At 44.2% G+C, this 22753-nt stretch overlaps 4 protein-coding genes across 4 annotated transcripts; 2 read left to right on the forward strand and 2 right to left on the reverse strand.

The window, feature by feature from the left end:
• Positions 1–183: 183 nt before the first annotated feature.
• GUITHDRAFT_99001 (hypothetical protein) lies at positions 184–684 on the reverse strand (the record flags this gene model as incomplete). Its single annotated transcript, XM_005842145.1, has 3 exons — positions 184–333; positions 376–474; positions 523–684. 3 exons carry the CDS (start codon positions 682–684, stop codon positions 184–186), a joined length of 411 nt encoding a protein of 136 aa, XP_005842202.1.
• Positions 685–4737: 4053 nt separating this feature from the next.
• On the forward strand, positions 4738–10328 carry GUITHDRAFT_44901 (hypothetical protein; the record flags this gene model as incomplete). Its single annotated transcript, XM_005842146.1, has 6 exons — positions 4738–5738; positions 5786–7523; positions 7572–7869; positions 7918–7997; positions 8056–8343; positions 8391–10328. Coding segments are annotated over 6 exons (5343 nt in total), but the record flags the coding sequence as incomplete, so codon positions are not given.
• Positions 10329–18064: 7736 nt separating this feature from the next.
• GUITHDRAFT_99004 (hypothetical protein) lies at positions 18065–18458 on the reverse strand (the record flags this gene model as incomplete). The annotated part of the gene is made up of 2 exons (XM_005842147.1): positions 18065–18252; positions 18299–18458. The coding sequence occupies 2 exons, from the start codon at positions 18456–18458 to the stop codon at positions 18065–18067; spliced, it is 348 nt and encodes a 115-aa protein (XP_005842204.1).
• Positions 18459–19259: 801 nt separating this feature from the next.
• Positions 19260–22369, forward strand: GUITHDRAFT_160406 (hypothetical protein; the record flags this gene model as incomplete). The annotated part of the gene is made up of 17 exons (XM_005842148.1): positions 19260–19340; positions 19455–19674; positions 19724–19805; positions 19859–20033; positions 20227–20259; positions 20368–20392; positions 20511–20540; positions 20708–20806; positions 20849–20898; positions 20990–21043; positions 21091–21177; positions 21224–21603; positions 21653–21806; positions 21851–21949; positions 22010–22054; positions 22102–22154; positions 22275–22369. The coding sequence occupies 17 exons, from the start codon at positions 19260–19262 to the stop codon at positions 22315–22317; spliced, it is 1710 nt and encodes a 569-aa protein (XP_005842205.1). The 3' UTR covers positions 22318–22369.
• Positions 22370–22753: the final 384 nt, after the last annotated feature.

Below are 22753 nucleotides of genomic sequence, written 5' to 3' on the forward strand. Positions count from 1 at the left end.
GTTGACTTCGGCTAGGGGGAATTCTTCATTAAATGTTTTGATAGAGATTCACATAAAATGTGTACGAAGAGCGTGTAGAAGGGAACAGGTCGATGTGGAAAAGAAAGAATAACATGTCAAAGAGCAATAATAGTAGTCGCTATCCTACAACAGTGTCAAAAGGTGGTTTCAGCGCCTTCTGCTTCATGGCGGTGGCACGGGGATCGGTGCTTCGGGGTAGAGTGGGTTGTACTGCTTGATAGGAACGCCACGCCCTTGATTGCCATAGTAGAAGTAAGGAGGAGTGGGGAAATCCGCCTCGTAGAAATAGGGGTTGGGAGTTGCCTGCGGAGCCTGCGCTGTTTCAGAGATTCGAGTTAAAATTACTCCCATTACCATGCACTTGTCGAACTTAGAAGTTGATGGCAATATGCATATCCTTTTCCCCTCCAGATTTTCGTACTGGTCGCTGCGGAGGAGATCGGGATTGAGTTCCTGGTTTTACAACTTCATCAGCTTACACAGGAAATAACAAAGCATTACCAAGAGGTTATAAAACGACACGCCAAATTGCTTGGCAACATTCAATAAATGGTCTGACGCTTTCATATGATACACCATGCCAAGTCGAATCTTCTCCAGCGTTGGAATGACAAGGTAGAAAATATCATTGTTGTCGACCAAGGGCCCGTCCACGCTATTCATGGTCAGTCAAGATGTAACAGGGTCTGCTTTACCTTCGATTTGCTTCTGTGAAATAGCGATGGTTCACACTGTATAAATCAAGCCAGGTGCCTCCATAGACGTTGGATATCGATGAAAGTGTCTCATTTTTCAACACACATTTGAGACATTTGGGCACTACAACGTAAAAGCAATTTCGTGTAGAATACTCAATGTCAAATTTGAACATCGCGTGTTGCAGAATAATGCAAATCTTGTAAGCGGAGCCTTCATACCCATGAATTAAAGTCCATGAAATCGATCCGTGTATTTCATCCCCGAATGAAGAAGTAATCAGTTCGAAGTCCGATGGTTGCAACAGATAGTCAGCAATGGGCAGGACTCTTTGTGGCTGGTTCAAGAACCACCAGGACTGTGATAGCGTTAGGGTAGAAGCATCGAGCGCAAAAATGCAAGACCTTTCGAGGAATGCTTACTGAATGTAAATTTAATCGTACAGTCTCTGGACCAATGCAAAATTGATTGGTATCATAACCGTCAACCTTGCAGATGTCACTCCGTTTGAAGAAGGGTGCAGATTGTCATACCCAAGACGTATTGTAGAAGTACACAGGAGGTAAAGCAGTTGTAGATGTCATAATCTACGGATGAAAATGTAAACGATTTTGCAAGAAGATTCAAAAGAGACCTCATTTTCAGTTGGTGTATAATTGGTATTCAACACAAGAAAATCTGAATCAAGATTTGGAGTGAGGACGGTATACTCCATATGTGCACGGAGAAAAGAGAGCCCTGAAGAAAACACTTTGAGAAATTGTATGAGAAGTCACATGTAGATTACCTCCATATGCAGAAAAGTTTAGATTGAGCTTCCCGCAATCAAGTGTTTCAACAAAAATTGAATTTTGAAATGTGGTATTTGACATATTCCACTGGGCTGGTTCTGATGGTAGATGATTCAGACCAAATACCAGTACAGAATTACTCACTTAGAAAGTAGAAAACCAGCTGTCCTATGTATGTAGATACAACCTGTTCTCCATTCCTGTTCAAAGAAAATATCGTTTGACCGATATTCGTATAATTCGGAGGATTCCAAGGAGGAGGGAAACCTGAAAGGTCTGCTTGATCACATCCTTTGCAAACAAACAAATCTTACATGTCAATAGAAAAGGAGTTTTGAATTCACAAGGCCCTTCCAAGTAATTTTGTATATCCACTGGAAAGGTGCTGACAGCTTCTGTGCATAGTCGTGCTGGCCTAACAGTGATACTGAACCTTGCCTTATAGCTTGAGCATACTTGTCAATGTTTGGAAAACATTACTCTGTAATCTTACCTTGTATTCATGAAATTCCGCCCATAAACTTCAATTCTCCCCCCGCCGGCAGCGGACGCTGATTGCTTCGAAATATCGCTCCAGGTATCTGGTATTCAATCATTCATTCGGACTGCCTCACCATCAGAAGCGAGTTACCGTAGAAGGAAACGGGAACGCTTCTGTAAAAAAAGGCTCCAGCGAGAAATCTCGTGAGAAAATTGACGTAATGTGTTATGATTGGTTGTGGCTGATTCAATGTTTCAGAAACGCAACCACAAGGAGCTTTCGTGAGACGACAGACCTTTCCTCGATTTACTGGCCGAAGAGAGTCAAAGATGTAGTTCTGGTATGCAATGGAAACATTCGCTGAAAAGGCAGACTCGTTCGTAGAGATCGGGCAGAGTCCCGTGGAAACGTTGACTACCTATAGAAATTCATTTAAACAGATTTCACCACATGAATGCGAAGCTGTTTTGACCTGCATTGGTATTCCGTTCGACAAATTCAGGCTAGAATAACCCTGAAGACTCAAAGGTTTCCATCCTCCTTCCCGAAACAGAAAACAGCTGGACAGATTAAGAATGAAATTGCCATGAAGAAGGTAGAACAAGATCAGCCCTCTTATCACAATCCTTTTTCATGTACATCACCTGTACTGCTTGCTTTTCACAAATCCAGCACCGCGAATAGTCATCAATTGATCAAACCCACTCAAAGGATTGGGAATGATCTCCGAGATGTCCTCTAGTAAGAAACAAAATTAGTATCTGAATGTATGTGCGAAGCGTGATACCCATCATGTATATGTAGAAATGGATGAACGGACCATTCTCAAGCTTGAGAGCCTTCATATCTTTGTAAATCTTGAGTTCTACTTTCGTTGCCTCGTAGGTCAAACCCCATTGGGCTACTGGGCAATACAATTTTGTCTCGTTCGAAAATATTGCCGAGGTACACATTTGAAGGTTATTTCTTGAAAAGCAACATTGATAACAGCTGAAGGATATCATCAGCTTAGCAACGCAAACTCCATGAAAACACCTGATAAGTTGATTGGAGCAATTTGAAAAGGAGCCTTGTATGCTCAAACTGGTATCTCCCAATGAGCTGCGCAGAACAGGGACTGGACGATGAATGTCAGCTCAAACACAGCAAATGAACATTACCATAAATATTTCCGGAACCACCAGCGTTCGCATGTACAGTCTGATAATAATCCCAGTAATCTTGTGATGCTGTTTGAGCCGGCAAAGCAAGGCAAAGAAGTGCTATTATCCAGCCCTTGGACATCCCTTTTCCCTATACAACTTTTGAGTTCAGCAAAGTCGAACAACGCATCGATCCTTACCCCGAGATGAATTAAGATGTCATGGCGACCTAATCTGCATCAACGCGTCTACCTTGGTGCACTGTTGCCTCCTAGATGAATAGACCTCTCTCATACACACACACACCTCATCCCTTCTCTTTCACCAGCATAGTCCACCATATCTCGGCTCTCCCCTCCAATGGCCATGGACTACCCCAGGGCATCTCACTACCCTTCTGTCTTGGTCAATTCACCCGTCTCCCACCCAGATGCCACTGAGTTGGGTAAAAATGTGAGTACTTTCGCGGAAGGTATGGACACCGGCGACCGGGCCCGGTCTACCGTACCACTCGCAACTTTGAAGTAAAATGACCGATAGAGCCCGTCAGTGCAGCACTGGCATGCCCCGACTGGATATAACCCGCGACTGTCATCAGTAACTCAGTTACTATTTACTGACCTCATCAGTATGACAAGTGCAGGCTGTCTTTCTGTTTGAATCGGATCGGGCCTGAGGCGGGCTGTCTTTCTCTGATTTCATGGGGCTCATCGACATGGTAGGCCCGAAGGAACTGCAAGGCCAGGGGAGGTGAGCTGAGGAAGAGCGCGGGGGCAGGTGAGATATCCTCTGCATCGCTGAGAGTGCGGGCACTCAGAGTCAGCAAGACCAGCATCGTTGCGCTCCCTGAAGATGGATGCATTCGTGAGGCGGATGAGTTCATGGAAAGACAACTACGATGATCAGGTTGAAAATTATTTGGACTCCAGGCATAGATGGATTATCAGCCGATTAAAGACTGCCTTCGGTCCAGAGGTGGAACTTCGCAACCTGGAGAATTTCTTCCTCAGTCCTGAAATGTTTCAGAGAGTGAATCAATTCCTTGATTCTGGCAGCTCCAGGGTTTTGCTTTTTACAGTCAAAAAGCCAGATCCCATGTTCATATTTGGACAAGAAAGCGATGAATTAGAACGGCAAAATGAATTGATATTGATAGAGGATGATAGAAATCAAAAACTGGAAGTTAAAGGAGTTTACTTTTTTCGTATGTTGTATAACTTTGAGGGTGAGCACACCACGGAAATTCGAGATCCTGACAACGAGATCGGATACGGTGAGATGTCGCCGAATGTTCTTGAGAGCTACAACGACTATTTGCAACAAGTTATGCTACCGCGACAATCAGACGAAAGCTTACACACTTGGGGTCAAGCAGATAGCGAACATATGAAGAACTTCAGCACTGACGTGCGGAGGTTTGCGAACATAGTACATGATGCTGTACGAAGTCTCCAGGTATGTCACTATTGTGCTGATGTGAGTAGGTGAAGTAATCTATGATCAGGGTGGAATAGAGCTTCGAAGGCCTGAAGAACGATTTATCATCGAAAACAAACAGCAAAGCTACCTCAGAGCTGCGTCAGACCCTGACATTTTATCCGTCTATGAGGGAATCATGGAGAGTTGGTGTGAGCAGTGTGAGAATTTTATGGCTGAGAGTGAATCTGTCTATGATTCAGCCAACGATAATTCAGGCCCTGAAAGCGAATTCGATTTTTGGAGGAGTAGAATGACAAAGTTCAACAGCATCGCGGAGCAGCTCAAGTCGAGAGAATGCAAGTGTGTACTTGGAGTTGTCGGTCAGAGCAGGCACAACAAGACATGGAAAAAATGGAAAGTAATCGACAAAATGATCACAGATGCTCTAAATGAGGCCAGAGACAACGTGAAATACCTCTCTACACTAGAGAAAGTGTCACAGCCTCTGTATTCAGGCGAACCTGTCGAAATTATCGAGGCTTTGCCTGCAATTTTCAATAGTGTAAAAGTCATTTTTACAATCGCTCGATACTACGGGACGAGGGATAGAATCAGCATTCTTTTATCGAAAATTAGCAATCAATTAATTCTGAATTGCAGAGAACACATTCGTAGACCTCCAAATTCGTTTGGGAATGTGAGGCTTTGGGATCAAGAAAGCACAAATCTGATTGCACGATTGGCTCTTACGATCAAGCTGCAAGAAGAATATGTAAATGCATACCAAAGCATGAAAGAAAAGTTGATGTCTCAACCAAAAGGGAAACAGTTCGAGCTGAATGAATCTCAGATATTTGGTAAGCTGGATTCATTCGTAAAACGGGTTCAGAAAGTGTTAGATATGTTTGTTACATTCAATCAATTCAAATCCCTAGCCTCTCACAACATCGAAGGGATGGAATTTCTCGTCAAAACATTTTTTGATATAATGTCTGAATTTAAACGTAAACCCTATGATCTTCTTGACTACAGCAAAACAGCATTTGATCGTGATTACCTGGAGTACACCTCACAAATAAATGAATTAGAGGAACAAGTGCAGACCTTTATTAATGCAAGCTTCGAGAACATAAACAGTACTGAACAAGCGTTGTCCTTGCTGAAAGAATTTGAGGATATTCTAGTCAGGTATGTTGAGTAATTTTATGCGATCGAATCTAATTCATGCTTCATAGGGATTCTTTCAAATCTGTGTTGGATAGCAAGTATACAGTAATATTCTACAACTACATTTTGGATCTGGAAAGGATTCAGAAAATCTATGAAAAGCAAAAAGTTTCACCACCAACTGTATGGAATTTGCCTCCGGTGTCTGCAAACATCATATGGGCAAAACAGTTGTTGGCAAAAATTGAGGAGCCCATGAAAAAATTCAGGGACCATGAAATCTTGATGAGAGAGTCAAAGGAGGCCAAACGGATCATAAAGCAATACAACAAGGTCGCCAGAGTCCTAGTGGAGTATGAAACACTGTGGCAAGATGCCTGGATCCGTTCGATTGAAGCTGCTAAATCCGGATTACAGGCTACATTAATTATTCGACATCCAATCACTGGTCGTTACTTCGTCAACTTTGATAGGGAGATCATTCAGCTCATACGGGAGACCAAGGTCCTGCAAAGATGTGGAATTGATATTCCAGATACTGCAAAGACAGTAATGGTGCAAGAAGAGAAATTCAAATCTTATTATCATCAACTATCCTTTGTTTTGTACGAATATGAGAGGGTTACCAAGATGGTGGTCCCGATTGTGCGTCCATTGCTGAAGGTACACATCGCAGATTTAGAATCAACATTACAACCTGGCATGGTGCTGCTCACCTGGCATTCGATGAATATTGAAAGCTTTCTTGAAAGAATACATGTTTCCCTGAATAGATTTGAAGACCTTGTCAGAGGTATAAATGATATTGTGGAAAACAGAATCGAAAGGAATCTTAAAATCATCAGCAGATCACTCCTGGTAGATCTGCCTACAAATGAATCTTTTACACTCGAGCAATTCATCATGTTGCAAGAAAAAACAATCAAATTAAGAACGATAATGATACAATCCAAAAACAATGAAATAGAGCAATCCCTCCGCGACCTTATCAACATAGTTCTTGCATTTCCATTGCAGACCGATGAAAGAATAGAAGAGAACGTAGTTGATTCATTATGGAACCATTATGCGAATCTTGTTTACGTATCGGTTCTGCGATGTACAAAACAGTCCTTTTTCGCTTTGAAACGTCGGCTTGCTTCTAAATCTCATGGTGGTTTTCTGTACATGGAGCGCCCTTTCTTTGATGTTGACATTGAGTTAGCCAATTCAACCGTGACAATGAATCCTAGTCTGGATGAAATCCAAAATGCAGTGAACAGATGTGCATTAAACATATTGAGGACTTCGAAGTTGATTTTTCAATGGTCTGCATCGATTGAAATGAATGACATTCACCGTGAGTCATTCCATCCTCTAATAGCAAAAGACTATCAAATAGTTTCTGTATGCTTGATTTTGACAGGAGCAATCGAAGGCATAAAAAAACAGGTTCACGACTATTTGCAGACTTTCATGAGATATGATTTCTTTTGGAAAACGGATAAGCATGTCGTCTATGGTGAGTTTGAGAACAGTATTCCCGGTACGGAAGAGTTTGAAAGAGAAATTCAGAAATATCAGGAGATCGGTAAGAAAGTGAATGAAATTCCTCCAGTGCACAATATCGGTTGTCTTTCATTAGAAACCGGACCCCTTAAAAAATCCTTGAAGTATGAAATTTCTCAATGGGAAGAAATGTACAGTATGAACCTTCATAAAAGGGCGCTAAATGAACTCAACAAGATTCAAGAAGAATTTAGGATGATAGATGAAGGCGTGGATATGGAAATCAAAAATTTGGAATCTGTGCAACAGATCTTTCAGGTAAATTGCTTTCTGTCCCGAAGAATTGATTGACTTCGATGTGAGCAGATTCTGAAGATGGCTCGAAATATGGAAGGAAATGTTGAGAGCAGGATCTTTCCTATCCAATTGAAGTACACAACGCTTTTGAATTATTCCGTCAAGCTTGATGAACAAGAAGTTCAAAGGCAGCAGAATTTAATCTTTCAGTGGCAAGCGATTAAGAAGAAAATACAAGCTGTATCCGACAATCTCTTCGAAAGGCAATTAGTGTTTCAAAACCGTCTCATTGAAGATATCAAATTCTTTGCCGAAGAGATCCGAATTTTCCGAGCTGACTTTGTCGAACACGGTCCGATGGAATCTGGTAACTGAATTGCAATTTCTTACCTGTCTCCACTTATGCGCTTCACAGGCATAAGTACGCATGAAGCCTCCAACAGAGTTGAAAAGTACAAGCAAATCTGTGGAGAAAAAGAAAGTGAGTTCAACTTGGTGGAAATTTCCATCCCTCAATTCTGATTCAACATTTTTCATAGAAAAGTGGAAGAAGATTGCTGACGGAGAGCATCTCTTTGGGTTGCCAGTCACTAGATACGCAGACCTCATAGTAACCAAAAAAGAGCTCGAACTCCTTGAAAATCTCTATATCTTGCATGACAATGTGATACAGTCCTTAAAATCCTATAAGAGGATGAAATGGAAGGAATTGATAGATCGGCTTCCTGAGATTATTCAAGAAATTGATATACTGCAGAACAAATGTAAACAGATTCCTCGCAAGCTGGCTAATTGGGAAGCATATCGTGAAACACAAAAATCGCTTCAAGAGATCCAAGAGGTATTGATGGCTATTTCAGGAGAAGTACTAACATATTTGTTATCCAGTTCATTCCTGTCGTGGAAGCGCTTAATAATCACGCTTTGCGAGAAAGACATATTGTTGTGATCAACGGCCTCTCCGGACTTGACATCAAGTCATCGCTGTCAGCACTTACGCTGGATGGAATTATGCAGAGCGAGCTGGTGAAGAACAAGAAGTTGCTTGACGAGATTGGGGAAAGAGCCATTCATGAGCTATCCATCGAGAGGAAGCTAATCGAAATCGAAATTGAATGGTCTGATCTCAAGCTAGAATTTTCGAGTTTCAAGTCACGTGGACCAGTTTTAATCAAGATCGAAACTTCAAATATGATATTACAAAAAGTTGGAGAGTCAACAACTCAATTAGATCAGATTCAAACCAGCAAATATCAGGATTTCTTCGCGGAATCAATTGTTGGTTGGATCGACAAGCTGAACAATGTTGAGCTGGTTCTGGAAAAATTGATTCAAATTCAGGGCATTTGGCACAGATTAGAAACAATTTTCTCTTCTTTGGATGCAAAGAAGCATTTGCCACAAGAAGCCAAACGGTTTGACAAAATCGACAAAGCATACATGAAGCTGACTTCTAATGCATTTGAGACTCCATATATCCTAAAATTCTGTACGATGGCAACAAATTTATACTCGTCATTAGAATCTCTCGGAAGGGACCTTGAGATCTGCCAAGCATCAATTTCGAATTTCTTGGATATCAAACGGCTTGATTTTCCGAGGTTTTGTTTCGTCCCAGAGGATTGTTTGGTAGATATTCTCTGTATGTCCATCTCACAAACTGTCGCGATGAGTCAGCTATCCATTCTATTCAACAGCCTAAGGTTTGTGGTGCTGAGCGAATCCTCTCCTCACATCGCCACTGGCATGACTTCGAGTGCTTTCGAATCAGTGACATTCACTCAACCGATAGACATTTCCAACGATGTGACCAAATTTCTTGCTCAAGTTGAGTCGGGAATGCAGACAAGTCTAAACAGTCTTATTTTGCAATCACTAAGTGCTGTTGAGGACCTTGACCAATTGCTTGAAAACTTTCCATCACAACTCTGCCTGCTTGCAATGAATTTAAATGTCACACAGAAAGTAGAAGAATACATAGTTCGAATTTTTGCACCAGAGTCCATTAGTCAGGGCAACGTGAGAAAGTTTCTTGATCGAAACCAAGAACAGCTTGTTTCGAAGGTGAAATCAGGGAAGCTAAATCCCGTGCAAAGAGACAAGGTCCAGCTGCTGTTGATGTCTATCATCCTTCAGACAGAAATGATTCAGACTCAAATCTTTGGCCACGTGGAATCTACCAGTGATTATGATTGGATGAAGCAGGCTAAAATTACGTACTCGAAAAGCACCGATGAAGCAGTGATTGAAATGCTTCATTTCAAGATGTCTTACAGCAATGAATTGATCAGCTGTAAAGACAGAATCATCGTCACTCCCCCCACAGAAAGATGTTTCCTGTTGATGGCGTTGTCGATCGCTGCTTTCAACGGCAGTCTTGTTTGTGGTCTTTCCGGTTCTGGAAAGTCAGAGGTAGTTGCCGAATTTGCACGTCTCATTGGAGTTTTTGCTGTCTTTTATCATTGCCCAAGATGGTTGGATGAAAATAGACTTGAAACAATCTTCAAAGGCGTAGCCACGATGGGCTGTTGGTTTTGTTACGAAAATTTTCATTCAATGACAGTCTTAGCATCAATGATTTCCTCAAAGATGATCTGCAACATCTTGGACACGCTCAAACAAAGAAGAAATACTTTGACGTTGATGGATGGCCAGACTTGTAGATTGATGAAGAATACGGCAATATTTTTGACACACACCATGCCCTGTGAATTGCAGACTTGCTCGTTCGAAAAATCTCTCTCACGGCGATTCTTTCGAACCGTCAGTGTTCAAGCACCTGATTTTCGCGCAATTATTCGAATCAAGCTTCAATCCGTAGGGCTCTTGCATCCAGAGCAGCTTGCCGATGATCTTGCTAAAATCACAGAAATCGGAAGAGATGTCATTGGAATGAAAATTCGAACGGATTACATTCATTCACAAACTTTCTTTCAAATCATCGATCACTTTTTTCTCCAAAATCGATTCTCGAAAGATTATTCTGAATCAGTTCTGTTGAATCTGGTTATTGACTTGTACACGACACAGATGGACCATGGGGAGACTGTAGCATTTACAAAGCTGCTGGAATTGAATTTGACTGGTAAGGTGGGCAACCATCAAAGCTCCGATTGGAATTCAGAATTCAGTCAGATTGTGCAAAATCAAGGACTAGAATTCGAATCTACATCCGCTCAAACATGGTATGCAAAGCTAAAGCTTTTGTCAGAATTTCTCGATATTCACTTCAGTGTTGGGGTCTTTGGACAAGCTCTGACAGGGAAATCAAGTTTGTTTGAATGCATGAAACTTGCATTTCAAACGAAATGTAAAAAGCCGATTCAAATACGGAAATTGTACAGTAGGAGTAACTCAAATGACGATTTATTTGGTTTTACAGACCTTGACAAAAAGAGTTGGCAACCAGGGTTGTTCGAAAAAATCCTGAAAACATCCCAAGAAGACAAAAACACAATCTTCTGGATTATACTCGACGGTCCATTGAATTATGAATGGAATGAACATCTCCATCGTCTTCTTGACGCACATGGAATCTTCACATCATTTTATAACATCGTTGAGTTGCAACAAAATTGCAAATTGATGTTTGAAAATGATGACATGAGCAACATGTCACCTTCAACGGTCTCGCGCATAGGGATCGTGTATTTGGATCCTTCTAGTTTGGGGTGGCAATCAATCTTCAAGAGCCTTTTTCTGCAATCTTTCACTGCAGGCACTGATGGAATCATGATGCATCGTCTGCAGGAATGTTTGTCGAGTTGCTTTCAAGTAGCCAAGGCACCCAACTACATGAACAGCCACTATGTCAAGGTCTTGTTTCAGCACATGAAATCGCTGCTGGTTTCCCTGGACGAAAAAATTTCTGTCCTCGAACGAAAACTAGGCTTCGCCATCCTATGGACGTATGGCATGTGTATTGAGGCGGATCTTCTATCACGGATAGAACGATGCATCCTCGACGCCTTTCCGGAGGCCACGCCGCCAGGCAACGGGAGCATGACCAATTACTTTCTCGACGAGGACAACAACTGGAAGACATTTCATACCGGCATCATGGAGATTGTCGGGAAAGATCAGGCAATTCAGGTCTATTTCCCTTCTCAGCGTCAAGTACAAATTTCCCACATGTTGGAGATGAACTTGAAGAATGGGCTTCCCTCGTTTCTGATTGGTGATAGAGGATCGTCCAAGACCTTTCTCTTGAACATTCTCCATGCTCGCAGCAAAGCTCTAAACTTGACTTACAAGAACATATGCATATCTTCTGAGTCAAGGTCAACCGACTTAACTGAAATTCTCCAGAGTCAGTTAAAGAGAAAAATTTGCAATACATATCAACCAAAGAGTGGTGGTAAATTTGTCCTCTGCATCGAAGATTTAAATCTCTCCACGAGCGAACTAGGAAAAGGGCAACCGATGTTGGAATTACTCAGACAAATGTTTACTGAAGATGGGTATGTAAAAGATTTTACACTCTTAGAAAGTACTAACATGAATTTAACATAGGATGTACAATGTGAAGGATGGAAAATTCAACAGACTAACTGATATAAGCTACGTAGGGTCCTTCAACGTTCGAGATGGTGAGCGCGGATCTATTCCTGCCCGACTGCGAGGACGCATGCACGCGATGTTCGTGTCTTATAATCAAAAGGAAGCGGAGCATTGTTTCAGCTCTTTGCTGAAACACCACATGTCTCATCTTAAGAATGTCAAGCAGTTGACAGATTTCGTGATAAAGATGTTTTCTCAGACTATTCAGGTGATGTAGAAGAATGTTTGTCATCAATGGGATCGATTTGACCAATTCGCCTAGGTATACGAAAAATTGAAGAACAGCCATGTATTACATGGCAGTGAAATTTACTCCCTGCATACTTTGTCTAAAATCTGTTCAGGCATATTGAAAGTCGATTTACAGAATTCAACCAAAGAATCATTCCTAAGGCTGCTCAAGCATGAATGTGAAAGGGAGTTTTTGGATGTGTTGTTTGACGATGCTTCATACCAGACTGGGAGGAACATCTTACAACAGACATTGTACAAATCTGTTGATGCAAAAATGTCTCAGAAGATTCAGAACTCGAGATGTTTGTACAGTGATGGTGGATTTTTGCACAACAAATCAGAATCAACAAATACGACTTACACAAAATTCACGCCAGAAGAATTCTTCCATTGTGCTAAGGAACATTTAGACACTTTCGTTTCACGAAGGAAGGAGTATGAAGGATATGTGTTGTTTGAAGCTTGCATAGAGAATTTAGCAAAAGTGCTCAGATTTTTGACTCATTCCGATCGATCAATCTGTTTTCTCGTCGGAAATAAAGCTACAGGTCGTGAATTTGTATGCAGATTAGCATGTTACATGATGGAATTCCACCTGGAAAAGATTGATAGCGTATTGAAAAGGCCAAGTAGCAGTATTCAAGAAAGAACTCTCCATGATTCTGCTATGAGATCAGATGCGAGCGCTTCCAAGCAGCGTTGCTTCATTGTGAGAAATGCGGTTAACATTGGTGACCTTGAATGGCACAATCTGAATCAATTGGTGTCGGAGAGTGACATATTGCATCTCAATCGTGTTGAAAATGGTGTGACTTTGCACACAATTCATGAACTGCAGGTAAATTGATGTTGGTAGTTGTTTTTGCTTCACTTACAATGTGGAATTAGGACCATGAATCGATAGCGCTGCGCGGAAAGCAGACAAAAATGATCTTTTTCATGGATGCAAGCATTTTAAGAATCAAGCAACTAGTTCAAATGTTTCCACAAATGCTGGCCATGCAGTTTATGAGGTTTGAAAATATTTCTGCTGAAGTGCATTTTGAAATTGGGTCGAATTCTCTTTCCAACTGCTTCGCAAACTTGGGGAGTGTGCATAAATATGCGAGGGTAATGCTGAATGTTCATTCTCATGCAATTCAGATCTCGAATGAGTTCCAAGCTATTTCAGGATGTCACTTCCATTTTGATATTCGGAATTTCAAGACATTTCTTTCCAAGTTTGCAGCTCTGTATCGCGAAAAGGTTCAAATGCTTGAAATAAAATTTCGTCGTGTTAGGAATGCGATCGCAAGGATAGAGCTATATCAAAGAAATCTGGAGGAGACGGAGAACAGGAGCCGACAAGACGAAGCTTCACTCAAAAATTTAAGATCCAAAATTTCGGAAACTTTCAAGGAAGTTACAAGCGACAAATCTGCGCTTGAGCGTCAAAAAAGAAAGGTAAGCCGGGTCGATGAGATCATACTGTTTCTTGTCCATTTCTGATTTTTACAACAACCAGATGGAATTGATACAAGAGGACATCGCCCAAAATGATGCGAAAAAAACCAAAGTTGCAACGGAGATCAAAAGCATGCGAGCCTCTGCTGATCAACGATTTTATGACGCAATCAACCTGTTGAATCAAGTCAAGACAGAACAGATTGATACCCTCAACGATTTAGAACATCGGCGTTCTCCTCACCTCCAATATCTGTGCGATCTGTTAGCAACACTTTCTCACTTGAAACTCAAGACTCAGGGTATTGACTTGATGTGGATGAGAGAGTCGATCGAATCCTTGAAGCGAATGAATCCCGATGGTTTTAACGAAGAGGACCACGAATTCTTGCTTGCTCTTTTGGAAAAGGAAGCAGAGATGTTGGAGTCATGTCCAGATAATTTCGTGAAAGAGTTGTTGTTGATATCACTGAAATTCATGCATGGACTGGCAGATTACACTCTAGAGAAATTGAGAACAAAAGCTCTGTTGTTGAAGGAGAAGGAATTTAAATCGTTGTTACTTGTTTTAGGAAAGACTTACAACAACACATTCGAAGAAATAGCTCGCATGGAAACGAATATTCTTTCAAAGGAAGCAAATTTTACACAGATGAATCAGGAAAAGAATGATTTAGAAGAGAAGAATGCGATTCTAAACTCAAAGTTGTTGAAGTCTAGAGACTTTCACAATTCAGTCGAGAATGATTATCGTGTTTGGAAATCATACCTTGATGAAAATCAAGAGAATGAAACAAGCCTCATCAAACATACTCTGATCCAGAGCCTTCTCCTCGTGTATTGTGGAGGATTTGATGGACCACACCGCACAAAGATGCTGCAGCATCTCTTCAGTCTGTTGAACGAAGAGTATGATGTCGCTCTGGTTCAGCGATCTGTTGAGAGCATGGTAACCAAACAGAAGATCAATGAATGGAAGATGAGCGGACTGTTGCTCCAGGATTTCTTTGTTCAGAATGCTGTACTTATTGAAAATTCTATCGGAATTCCCTTCATCATAGACCCAGACGGCGAGGGGCTACGGTGGCTGATGTCTTCGCTTGACTCCCCTGTGGTGAACATGTCCAAGAGCTTGACAGAAGGAGTTTGTAGGACGGCCAAAGGCGGAGAGGGCAAGGAGAGGGCAGTGATCAACGTACTCTGGCAAGATGATCCAAGTCCAGCTATGCTCGGCCTGTTCTACGACCTGAGGCAGGAAGGGACCGAGCTGCCTGCAAGCTCTCTCTACTTGGTTTCGTCTTCTTGGAATTCAGCTATGCCTCTTCCTCCTAATAGCATCAGCCCGATCAACTTCACGCTGAGCCAGGACCTCTACGAGCACGTGACCTTCGACGTCTTGCTGATCCACCTGCGACATGAGCTGTGTGCTCAGCAGAAGCAAGCCCTCAAATCTGTGCTGGACCTGGAGTTGCAGATCGATACTAATTTCGAGACCTTGATGAGTATGTTTAGCCAAGAGGAACCGACCTTGATGGAAGATTCACACCTGACAAGCCTCGTGACGAAAAGAAATCATTCCGCAAAGGTTCTCGAATCTGCTCAACAGGATTTGACAAACATTTCGATGATGATGAAGAATTCTTCTGAGAACTTGAGGTTGAACTCACAGAGATGTGCGATGTTTCTTGCAGCTTTGTTTCAGATGAATAAGATCAACCCTGGCTATTGTTTCTGTTTGCAGATGGTGCTGAAATTAATTGTCCGGAACGACAGCGTTGTGAAATCGCCTGAAGAGTTCACATATAATCTGTACGCGCTGCTATGTAACTCGCTCTTGATACGGGATCGAGCTCTCTTCGGTGTCCTGCTTTCGCTGCAGATTCTGATTTCAGAAGGAACCATTCCGCCGGAAACAACCATCCAAGTACCCGTGAAGCCCCCGACAAGGAAATCGTCAACAGGGTTGCGGTTGCCTTGGGTCAACGTGATTCACTGGAATCAACTGGTGGAATTCGTCAAGGCCAACCCCTACTTCGAGAGCGTGTTGGAGCATATCATGGAGCACTCAGAGGAATGGCAGTCTTGGTACAACCTGGATGAGCCCGAGAAGCATTTCCCGAGCGATCTCAACTTTCGCTACAAGAAGGCAGCAATCTTTGTTCGATTCATCACCCTCAAGATATTGCGCCCTGACAGAATCGTGCAAGCATGTTCTAGGATCGTCGAAGAGACATTGGGAAATCATAACACAAAGACTCAAGACGACGACCTTCACTTCATCTCAACACTTGTCGAGAAACATACACCCATCCTCCTCATTGGCGCTCAGTCCTTCGACCCGGTTCAGGAAATCACAAACTCTGCGCACGACCACCAAATAGAGTGTATGCTTGCATCTGTGGTCCATGGAGAACCGGTTGCCTCGAGGATTTTATCTTCAGGGATCTCAGTGGGTTCTTGGATGGTGCTCGAAAACGTGGAGCTTGACTTGGACCTGGCAGAGTCAATTGTGCTGACTGTCTACGACCGCAAGCAACACTTGAAGAATGATTTCCGACTGTGGTTGACGATGAATGAACAGATCGACAGGAGGAAAGGTTTTCTCAATGAGATGATCTGCCTCTTACATGAAAGACCTTCAAGTTTTCGGATGAATCTTGGTCGAACTTTCCAGTCTCCTGATGCCGCACATGTGACTTCGTATGAAGACACTCCGCAGTTTCCATACAAATCCATCTTTCTGGCAATCACCATGTTACACGCTTCCTTGGTCACTCGTCAGCTCTGCGCAGGGTTGACTTGGTCCTTTACATACTCTACCGAAGACTCAGATTTTCATATCATAGCTGAAGTGACAAAGTCGCTTTTTGGCTCGAGCCTTCACGAGAACAGGAGCAACATGATTCTCAAGAATCTCAAGCATTCGATTCAGGACGTTCTGGCTGGTCGAATCATGGAGTCGGCCGATACTTCGACCCTCTCGGTCTACATAAATCATTTTGTTTCCTCTGCCTTCTTGCAAGAGCTGGTGAGTGACTTGGGCAGCAACTTTCAACTCAACGATATGGATTTCATGTCTTTGCGAGAGTTCTTCAATTCGATCTCACAGGATCAAGAGCTCCGTTTCATGTCCCTGAACTCAATGATTCCTGCTCAAAGGCTGCAGCTCTTCTCTCACGAGGAGCTCGATTACAAGCTGAGCTTGGCTTTAAAGAAACGTGAGCACGATCATCGCTTATCATCATGTCTGGATGTTTTGGAGAAGATAAACCTCTTGTCAGCTGGGAGTGATGCAGAAAAGCTGCATGAAGTAGAACGTCGTCAGAGTGACGGGGCTTCAGACTTACTGGCGCTGAACTTCAACTATGAATACGCCAGATTCTGCAAGCTCGTCTCATGGCTGCGGGAGCAAGTTGCCTGCTTGTGTCTGCTGCAGGATTCTGATGGAACATCGGAGAGTGCGCACTGGAAGCAAGACTCTATCAGGTATTCAACGCCTACTTCAACTACTCCCTCAGTAACTTTCCTTGCAGCATCTCAAGAAGGAAAGTACCGCAGAGCTGGCAGGAGATGTCATGGCCAGAAGAAAGCTTGTCGGATTGGTTAGAGAGGCTCTCGCTGGGTCTCAAGCAAGCGAAATCCTGTGCTTCGGGAGCTCCTCCCTTCTCTCTATGGCTCCCTGGCTTCTTGCACCCCGAGGGCATCCTCGACGTGAGTCAGCGCTGCTCGTGACCCTCACTGTACCTTTGAACCTTCAGCAGGCGATGGGCTACGGGACCAACAAGCGAGATGAAGCACAACACAGCCGCAGCCATCTGGATCTCTCTGTCACCGACCTGGAGGTCGAAGACTTGAACGAGCCTTCGCAGGCAGGACACTTCATTCACGGTTACTTGCCTCCCTTGCAAACCCTTGGACTAAAGGAGGGTGCTAGGGTTGAAAGTGCGCGGCGGTGAGTGGTCGAAGAGGCGGGGTAAGTTCAGTCTCGGTCGACAGAAGGTCTGTCTTTCTTGATCTCGACCGTCTTGATACATTTTCTCAGCTTCAACCTTGTCAAAACCTTCCAGTGATCCAAGTTTCACCACACTCGTTGCAGGCAGACCGCGCAGAACCTTTCTACATGTGCCCGTGCTACAAGAATTCGCAGAGGCACGGAAATTTCTTATGCTTTATAAGGATCACAACGGTGATGACGTTCCGCTAGTGTTCCAAGTGTCTGACCCCCTTGCAGGACGAGAGCGTGGAAGCATGCATCGCGTCGAGCGTGGCAGTGATCAGCACACACAAGATGCTCTCACTCACTTGATACAATACATGTCACCCTATCACTCAGCATCGAGACTCACGAGCGGCGAGCAGCCATGGCGGCCTTCGTTGTGACCCCCTGTGTCATGAGGAAGGCAGGTCCACATGCTTGCGATCCAATAGCATCCAGTCTCCCCTGTCACGTCCCACTTCACCCGAATCCATGCTCCATCATCCCAGATCTCAACGATGGATCCCTCTCCTTCACCTACCAAAGATCACTCAGCCACCTTCACTCAACCTCCGAGCTTTACCTGAACAGTCTGTCTGGGGCTCGTAGAAAATCCTGCCGATGTGCAAATTCTTGCCTCCAGGTGTCTTGCTGAAAAGAGCCTTGTACCTCTCCGAAAGCTTCACACGGCCTCCAATCTTTGCAGGAATATCCACTCCGACGTAGCGTTCCATGAATCCCATGGATTGAACCTTCCCTGTGTTCTGGAGACTTGCTTCCTGCCCTCCTTCCCCGGCTTCCCCCTATGCTCCCTACTATGCTCTGCTCTGCCCTCTCTCCTGTCCTGTCCTGTCCTGTCCTGTCCTGTCCTGTCCTCTCTTGTCCCACTTCCCTCGTCTCGTTGCCTTGCTTGTCTCTGTGCGCTGCTCTCAACGGCTTCACTCCCACACACCCGGCCCGCCTCCGTTGGAACAAGTTGAGGCTGACCGTTACACTTTGTGCAACCGCAAATGGTCGTCCAACATCCGCTGATACGCGGTGGCTAAGGCTGTAGGGTACCGTACATGACCCTACCAAGTCTTATCCTGCGTAAGCAAAGAAAAAATTAGGGGTACTAGAGAGAACATGTTTGACCTGTGATGCAGGGCCCGAGGGTGGGTGGTGACGGGGCTTGACTCTTGGGTGCAAGCAGCTATGCGGAAGATGCGGAAAAGGCGGGCGAGGAAAGAAGTAAACAAGACAGAATGCTAGAAAGAAGACAGGGAGGTAGGACAAGTCGTAAGATGGAACAAGGAATAGCATTACAAGTTTGGTATATGTACGGTAGATTTTCAGATTGCCGGTTGTATACGGAGGATCCAACTCAGTAAGGCATGGGTATTGATCCTTTTAGGGCTTGTAGGCTGGCTGTAGTGTACTTTGCTAACAAAAGGCCATGGCAGGTCGGCGTTGCCGTACGACTCCTGGAATGAATTTATAAGTCTACGAATCTTAGATCTTGCAGATGCATCGTGGAAGGTGAACAACTTGGCCTTAACCCCAGGATGCTCCAAGACAAGTTGCTCTTGCTCATCTTTCTCCTCCTCCTTGCCTGCACGGTGAAAGCAGATTCATGGGACAGAGATGTAAGCAGAACCCGGAATGGCCTCTCACCTTATATCAGACCCAGCACATCGATAGGTGCAGTTCAGTCCAACTTCACAGTCTATAGTTCTGCCGATGATTTGTCGTTGGACCAGAACACGATGTTCTTCTGCAAGTACCTAAGTACGTCTAGTTCCAACTACTTGCATACCGAAGCGCTATACATCTCGAGCTCTGAGCTGATTTGCAAGATGCCTGAGTGGGGTAATTCCTACAAGGCGGATCTGACTTATCTTTCTATATGGAAAGGAGCTAGTTTTGCTTCTTCTACAGAAATTTTAGCTATTGGAGACCCCGTCGAGATCTACTTCAGCGGTCAATCAGTGCTTGAAATTTGGGGCTGATGACTGACGTGCGCTCTCAGAATCCATCGTTTCGATCTCCCCTCATGTGCTCATTTCACCGAGTAGTCTTATAACCGTTGTCGGAGCTGGTTTTGACACAAGGTGAATTGAACAAGGTATCCTTCTCTCTGCTCTATTTGACTCGGTTTCATCAGCGTATCATATCACATTGTATTTGTACCCAAAGTCCAGTTTTCTGCTATGGCCTCACCCCCAACAACGCAGCAATGGATCTATTCTTTTGTTCTCAATGTCACAAACAACACTTATGCCACCTCCATGATCAATTGGAATCATGATGCTGGTGATCACTTTGTCACCTTGTTCAGAGTGAGTAGACACCACGTTTGTTGTCTGATCCGCTGATATGTCTACCAGTCACTTCCCAGCTATCTGTCGACTGCCACATACTCTGTTGCCCTCCCAGTTCCACAAGGGCGTACGGGTGCTTCATCATTTCAGTGGTCGGCATTCGATTGGGGCATTGTTGAATCATGGCATTCCTTGGATCGATATTTTGCAGGATACATCAGTCAACAAGTCATTACTGTTCACGGTGGGTTTCGTGATGATGGATGAATCTCCAACTTATCGCGATTCTCAAGGTGACGGATTCCGCACTTCATCCTTCGAAGAAGCCCCATATCTTTGCACTTTTCGGCAGTCTTACAACGGAATTGCGGTTCAAGGTAGTGGAGCATATTACTTTGAAAGTGTTGCGACTGCGATAGACACGACCAAGTTAACTTGCCAAGCCCCAAAGTAGATGCGTCATTGAAACATTTAGAAAGTTGATTTGTTTTGCAGATTTGAGCCCTCGGAAGGATATAACATATGGTCAGAGTTCATTTTCAACATTAGAACGAATCAAACAATCATCCTACCGGACAACAGCGATTATGGATCTACTGTTAAACTCTTGCACAAAAATCTGACAATCTTCAGACTTCTGAGTAATGCTTTTCGTCTGACTTTTATCTGTCAACTTACTGATTTATCCTTAGGAACTCCTGAGTGGTCTGAATCAGTTGTGGCTTCCAACGCCATCCTTGAGGAAGGTCTCGAATGCGGAAAATTCAAGCTGGACTTCCATGCTGAAAAAGGTGTGGCATAGCAATCGCTTCATTCTTGTGAAAGTTCCCTAGGTATGGGTCCATTGCGCTTGACACTCAAATATACGCCTTTGCGTCCAAAAGTGAATTTCGACTTCATATCTTCTAGTGGAATTCCGACTGTGAATGAGGTCTCACAACGAAAACTTGTTGGTATGCTCACTCGATTTTCAGATCCTGCGGACTACAGACGTCATGCCTTCTCGGGAGTATACCAACTCATTGGAGGTTTGAATGTTCAAGGAGTTCATCCTTAAAGTAATGATTATGAGCAGGGCGACTACTTCGATGCTGATGGAATCTACTATCCTGGTCCCTCTGACACAGTTCTCGACCTTCCGCTGCAAACTCCTGCTGTCAAAGTAAGTCGGAACGTATCGTGAACGTAGCGTTGACTTGTTGTCTCAGCAAACTAAGGCAGATATTGTCGCTTCCCAGACTCTGAAGATCCCCGACAACCTTGCTGAGCCGTCTCACATGATCTTCTCTTGTCTCACGGACTTCCAAAATGGCAATGTCAGTGGCACGGTCGAGTGGAACGTCAGCAAGGGATGGGAAGGGTTTGCCTACAAACTGTGTGTGACTGCTTATCATGCTGTCGTTCCTCTCGCATCGAGATCTCTTGACCTGGCAAACGAGCGATGTTTCTTTGTTATCGTCCCCAAGTGCTCCAAGTGTCTCACGGCTGTGGATACCCTTGACTCAGTTTCGGCTTTCTATGGAGCGAACTGGATTGATCTTTGGAGTTCCAACCATCAAATGTTCAAGACTAAGAGTGTGGATGTCAAGTACGACGAGATGATAGTGACCCAAAGGAATTTTCTAAGTCTTCCGCAGGACCGACGAAGTTTTCAATGCACCCAACGACAGAGTTTACATCGAGATCGACAGAAATACTTCTCTGAAGCTCGGACAGTCCTACCGCATGAACTCAGGCGACACCATCAACTCCGTTTCCCTTCGCTTTGGCATGATGATTGAAAACTTCCTGGTGACTTCACATGTCATTGTGACTCGGCTCCTCACATACCACAGGCACTGAACCCGGACATCTTCGCTGGCAACGAGTTTCAAAAGCTTGACGGCAAGCGAGTCTGCATTCTTTCTTCCACCTCCAAATACAGCACCTGCACGGTAAGCGCCAGCCAACCGTTGGTTTCGTCCCCTCTGACTGCCTGGCAACAGCCTTTGCAGGAAACCCCCAGCCCGATATTCTACGAGGCTACATACCGAGCAAGGGTAGACGAGAGTTGTCCGCTCATTCCCTCGCCTGATCGTTGCTACAGTTCTATCACGACTTCGACGTTAAGGGACGGCCAATCAAGACATACAATGACAGGTCCCTGCCCCTGCTCCTCGTATCTCTGCTCAGTCCCTGCCCGCCATTCTGCTGCTCCTGCCATGCAGCTCAGAGCATCCTCCTCCTGTCTCTTGCCCCCCTCGCTGACTCATGACTCAGGTATCCTCAACCTCCGTTCGAGTTCCCCCCCAAGACTCCCTAGTCTCTTCTGCAACTTCTACATCCTGTACATTTACATGAATCATGCATCATCTCTCCTCCGTTCTCCCCTCTACCTCCCTCTCCTCGTCCACCGTGCCCCCACCTCTCCCCCACTGCCCTTCCTGTCCTTCCTCCCAGCACTCCACTCAAGGTCTACACGCCGTCAAGTGTTTTACGTGTGTTAGGGTCGCTTTACGCCAGCACTTATCGACTCCACTGTCGACAAAATCTCAAATCGGGTCTTGACCTTGCAATCCCACTGCCCAGGTTGAAGAGATCTTGTTCCCCTCAGCTCGCAGCCCTGGCACTCGAGCTCTCTCTCTTCGGCAGAACTCCCCGCGACATGAGGAGATCCTCAGGAAACCTCTGATCGTTGACCGTGTCAAATCCTTATCCATGAGTCTAAGGGAGGGATCTAGAATCACATCGTAGTTTAC

The sequence above is a fragment of the Guillardia theta genome, assembly GCF_000315625.1.
Source record: "Guillardia theta CCMP2712 unplaced genomic scaffold GUITHscaffold_1, whole genome shotgun sequence".
NCBI lineage: Eukaryota > Cryptophyceae > Pyrenomonadales > Geminigeraceae > Guillardia > Guillardia theta.